The 4,447-nt window shown below is 53.7% G+C and overlaps 1 protein-coding gene across 1 annotated transcript; it reads left to right on the forward strand.

The window, feature by feature from the left end:
• Positions 1–1,544: 1,544 nt before the first annotated feature.
• Positions 1,545–1,854, forward strand: LOC123255185 (homeobox protein Nkx-2.3-like; the record flags this gene model as incomplete). The annotated part of the gene is made up of 1 exon (XM_044684029.1): positions 1,545–1,854. A coding segment is annotated over exon 1 (310 nt), but the record flags the coding sequence as incomplete, so codon positions are not given.
• Between the last annotated feature and the right edge of the window lie 2,593 nt (positions 1,855–4,447).

Below are 4,447 nucleotides of genomic sequence, written 5' to 3' on the forward strand. Positions count from 1 at the left end.
AGTATAAAATTATATTTATACTAAAAATATAAAAATGTAAAATACAAAATCGGGGGAGTTAGGGGGCGTCAGCGCTAGAAATTGGGGGAGAGGTCAGATTCCTGAGTATCCTCCATAGCAATCATGCAGATTAGAAAAGGTAAGGGAGGAAGAGGAGGGAAAGGGGAAGGAGAGGAAAGAAACTAGTAAAGTGTCGCCCGGAGGAGGACCCGGGGCAGTTGGTGAAGGGAGAGGAGGCGCCGCTGTGGCCCTGGATTGGCTCCTCGGCTCTCACCGCCGAGGCGTGAGCCCCTTCTTATCTTGGAGGTCTCTCCAAAGAGACTTTGCCTTTATGTTCCCAGTTTTGAGAACCGAAGGCACCTGATGATGGTCCAAAATTTCTTAATACGGCATTCCCTATTGCCTGGAGTTACTGACTACTGCCGGGGCGTGTGGTAGAGACAAGTCTCGGCACCCACCCTTGGGAGAATTCCGCCGGTGAATGTGGAGGGTTGGGGTTAGCTAGGGAGTAGAAGAAAGACTAATTCGTTTCCGCGGTTGTTCCCCGCCATTCCCTCTGCAATCCAAAAGATACCTGGGGGACCCGCAGCCCGGCCCGGCCTCGGGTAACCAGCTGTGGCTGGATTTTCCAGTCACTTAGAGAGAGTCTACCATTTCTGCCTTTTCTGAGTCTCTTCAAATACCTGCCCCTCTCCGGGTGGAATTTCTGGGGGAGGTTTCCGCCTCTTGGCCCAGAGGAGTGGGGGCTCCCGAGTCCTGGGCCAGCCCCCGTTTCAGTGGGAACGGGGGTTCTTTGCAAAGTGCTCTTCCTTTATTTCGGGGGTTGGAGAACTGGAATGGAAGCCTGGGTTACTAGAGAATCAGTGCTGGCTCCTCTCTCAGTCCCCCCCCCCCACCCTCCCCCAATAAAGCAGAACCTCTAAAGGTGAGTAAAAGCTGCGATGGCTACAAACAGAACGGACTGCCTGATAGAAACTCAGTTCATCAACCCCTTCCCTTCACATCGGCTCTTCTCATTCCCCTTCTGGAGACCCAGCAGAACGGGCTATCCCGGATCGGCTCACACCTACTCCGACGCTCGCCTCGTATTTATGCCGATAAGGCCCTCCACTTGGCCTCGGGTTCCCCATTTTGAGAACAGAAGGCGCCCGAGGAGGGCGCGAGCGTTTCAACGGTTAATACGGCATTCCCTATTCCGGGGAGCGGCAGGAGGGGAAAGGATGGGAAAGGACGGAGGTGGGAGATACAGACAGTCCGAGCGGGAAAGGGGAGGGGAAGGGGGATGGCTTCAGGCAGGAAGGTAAAGCTTGCATTCACGTGGTTCCAGGGGGAGCCAATGGGGCTGGCAACCTCCCCATTCCAGCCCCTGGTCCCCCTAAGCCGATGGGGACGCCGATACTGGAAAGGTCGAGTCACTGGATACCTCTCGCCGAGCTGGAGGTGACGAGGGTGCCCAGAGTCGCAGTGCGTTCCGTTTCCCACGCCCAGCCCACGGGTGGCCGCTGGGGCCTGGGTCAGGTCTCCCTCCACCCGCAGCAGCCAGGATGCTAGCAAGCCCCGTAACCTCGACGCCCTTCTCAGTCCGAGACATTCTGAGTCGTGAACAGGAGCTGCGCTGTCCCCAGCGCGACCACACTGTGTTCCTCGACCCCAACGCGCAGAGGGCCCACGACTCCCAACTGTCTCCTGGGGCAGAGGATCCACACGAGAGCCCCGGCGTCGCAGCCTCCAGCCACGGTTCTCCAAGTGCTGGTCGCTGCTGGCCCAGAGGCACAACCAAGGAAGAATTCGAGGACCTGGGGAGCTGCTGTGATACCATCCTTGGGGGGACCGTGGAGCCGGCAGGGCTGACAAGTGAGTAAGAGGCGCGCAGGCCGCCCTGGGGAGGAGAGCCGGGGACAGCTGCTCAGGCTGATCTAGAGTGCCGGGTGCTTTTTTCTCTCTGCCCCCACAGGGCCACACGCCCTCTCCCTGCCGCGGCGCTAGAATTCCCACTGCACAGCCCGTGTCTAGTCACTAATAGCAGCGGGGACTAGTCCTCGGCACCTTTCTTCTCCGTCTGCGGGACCCGCCATGCCCTCGGTCAGGTCCAGCCTCCTTCCCCATCTATGTCCATCCCCTCTAGGTGAAAGGCTTCACAGCCGGTAAAGACTCATTGGTTAGGATTCCCTCTGCTCCCCCTCCACCCCCGCCCGCCTCCCAGCAAAACAAACGAAAATCCCCCAACAAAACAAAAACAAACTACCCTCTCCGTTACTCGCAGCGTGCTTGTGAGGGAGGGTAGGGCTCGGCTTTAGAGGACCGGAGTTCCAACTCGGCCTCGGAGGCTATTTATTACCTGTTTAGCCTTGGGCAAATCACTCCACCTAACTGAAATTCCGTTTCGGAGTCGGTAAAATAAAGGCTGGGGACTAGGTGGTTTCCTGCGTCTCTTCCAGCTCCGGAGCTCCGATGGAAGGCTATGGGAGGCAGTGATAGCGGAAAGAGCCCAGGATTTGGGTGGGGGTGGGGGTGGGGGGGTGGAGTGGTTGGGAAAAGACGCTTGGGTTTCAGTTCAGGGTCTGCTATTGATTAGCTAACTCCCCGCTTGCCCTCAGTTTCTTCATCTGTAAAACGAGGTGAAGGATGACTTTTTTCCTGCCTCAGAGGGCTGATGGAGAGAGTCACTGGGACAGTGTGCGAGAGTTTGAGGGACATGTAAAGCGCTGAGCAGATAGAAGAAATGTGTTGAATGTGTCCAGGCTCCTGTCCTCCCCTCTCCAGCCCCTCCCCAGTACTTAGATCTCGAAGCTCCGATTCTATGATTCCGGAATGATTGGGGGCCTAAATCCCCTACAGCCAGCGTCTGCATGAGCTCCAGGCCCCATATTTCCTCTGGAAAACCCTTTCCTAGTCTTCCTGGCAGCCAGTGACAGAGGAGCCTAGTACCAGGGATAGGAGAAGTAGGCAGAATTGGAGCCCAGGCCTCCGGGTTCCAAGGGAAAAGCTATCAAGACTTGCATATTGGGTGTGTATGGGGGTTGGGGAAGGTAAGTGGGAATGAATCCCAGCTCGGACAGTTACTAGCTGTAGAAGTCCCTCCTATCTCTCTTCAAGACTTATTTTCCCCGTCCATAAAATGGGGGCATTAGTACTCCAACTAATGGGGTCCTAAGGCTGTGGTGAGTAAAGTGTTTAATAAACCTCCAAAAGCTACAAGGAAATTAGTTGTCATTATTATAATTCTTTCTGCCAAAAAATCCAAGAGCCTGGGATGCTTCTGACTGTCAGCTGCCAGCTCTAAAGTCCAAACCAACAAAGAGAGGACCTTGACTGTGCTGAGGGATCTGCTGGTGTAGGGCAGGGCTGGGAGCTGAAGTCTTAGTCATTCTCAAGGATCTCATCCTCTTGGACTGAGGAGGTAGGCGGAGGGGTCCGAATCTCCAGCCTTGGGCCATTGAACTCCAGGGAAAGGAGGAACTGAAACAGAAAGGCTCCTCTAGATTCCTCAGGAATAAAGGAACTCCAGAGCCTGGGTCTTTGGCCTCTGTTTGCTCCAAATACAAAGCCTGAGAAGCTGCCCATGGAAGCTTGAAGGATGAGGGGATTCGGGGATCATTTTCCCTTAGGAAAATCTAACCCCTAGATGAAATTTGTTATTGAAACTGAAATGGGTCCACTCCCAGCAACCTAAGGGGCCCACACAGCACAGTGGGCTAGCTCTGGATGTTATTCCAGTCAGTTCCAGGAAGGGCTCTAGAGAAAAGCAACCAGTGGGAGGAAAGTCTCTTCTTTCAGACCCCCAAATCACTAGAATTTAAGAGCCAGCAGGAACCTTGAAGTTCTCTTAGACTTAGAAAGTGCAGAAAATGACTTTCAAAGAAGCAAAGAGCCAGCCAAGGTCTCCCAGGCAGTTATAACCCTGGAGATGCTAAGCCAGTCAGCCTGTCTGATTCTCATCTCCAGTCTTTGCCTCTTCTCTCCATTTTTCCAGAACTTTGAGACAGTTGCTTCTGAACACAGGCTCAAGTATATCACCCTGAAAATACTGGCATCTCAGTGCCTTTCTCCTCAACCCCAGGAAGAAGCTAAAACAGACAAGGACCCCATCTCCAGGGGAGATCCCTTTCTTTGATCATTTCTTAAAGCTCAGCCTTGGATCTTGAAAGTCCAGAAGAAGGTGGAGTGATTTTGCAGGCACCTTAGAGGAATGTGTGTGTGAGAGAGACAGAGGCAGAGGCAGAGACAGACAGTGAGAGATAGGGACAAAGTCGATAGAAACAAAAACAGACAGAAGCAGATTAATACAGAGAAATAGAGAGGTGGAGACAGAGAGGATACAGACAGAAGGATAGAGAAAGTAGAGATCGAGGAGAGAGAGAGAGAGAGAGAGAGAGAGAGAGAGAGAGACAGAGAGAGACAGAGAGAGACAGAGAGACAGAGAGAGAGAGAGACAGAGAGAGACAGA

Source organism: Gracilinanus agilis, unplaced genomic scaffold (genome assembly GCF_016433145.1).
Source record: "Gracilinanus agilis isolate LMUSP501 unplaced genomic scaffold, AgileGrace unplaced_scaffold40732, whole genome shotgun sequence".
NCBI lineage: Eukaryota > Metazoa > Chordata > Mammalia > Didelphimorphia > Didelphidae > Gracilinanus > Gracilinanus agilis.